The 597-nt window shown below is 42.5% G+C and overlaps 1 protein-coding gene across 1 annotated transcript in view; it reads right to left on the reverse strand.

Annotated features, from left to right (window-relative positions):
- SOCS7 (suppressor of cytokine signaling 7) overlaps window positions 1–390 on the reverse strand; it is a 30,292-nt gene extending 29,902 nt beyond the window's left edge. The window contains exon 1 of the mRNA XM_019505195.1: window positions 319–390. Within this exon, the coding sequence (XP_019360740.1) occupies window positions 319–390 (72 nt within the window). The remainder of the gene's footprint in view (window positions 1–318) is intronic.
- Window positions 391–597: the final 207 nt, after the last annotated feature.

The following is a 597-nucleotide window of genomic DNA, read 5'->3' on the forward strand; positions in this document are numbered from 1 at the left end:
TGCATATATATATATGGGATGTATACCATGTACCACGCACCCCACATGGAAACACATGTCCAAACTGAAGCAGGGTCTGTCAATCCTGGATAGGCCTCATCAGTCATCTTCGGACACACAAGTAAGACGTCTAATCATGCTCAACTGGGAGGGACTGCCAAAAAAGAAGATATACAGTATGTATGTATACACACACACGTATATACACACATATTTATGACATATATATGTTACAAATAGAGATTTAGATCTTTATGTGTCATATAAATTACATATCCATAATATATACAGGTGATCCTCATCATTCGCAAGGGATACGTTCTCATATCCCCTGCAAATGGCGAAATCCGTGAATAAGGCACTGTGTTTATGAACACCATCTGCGTTCATGAACGCAGTGCCCCCAGCAGCTGGGGGGGCATAGCAGCAGGAGCCCAGCAGCAAGCACAGAGCTCCCGAGGAGCTCCTGGAAGTGTATAAAGTGTATTTAAAATGTGGGTTTGGCATTTGCAAATATTTGAAACCACGAATGCCGAACCCGCGAATAATAAGGGTTTCCTGTACCATATATTCTATGTGTGTATGTCCGTGTGTGTG

The sequence above is a fragment of the Gavialis gangeticus genome, unplaced genomic scaffold, assembly GCF_001723915.1.
Source record: "Gavialis gangeticus isolate Ggan-Ray unplaced genomic scaffold, GavGan_comp1, whole genome shotgun sequence".
In the NCBI taxonomy this organism is placed as follows: Eukaryota; Metazoa; Chordata; order Crocodylia; family Gavialidae; genus Gavialis; species Gavialis gangeticus.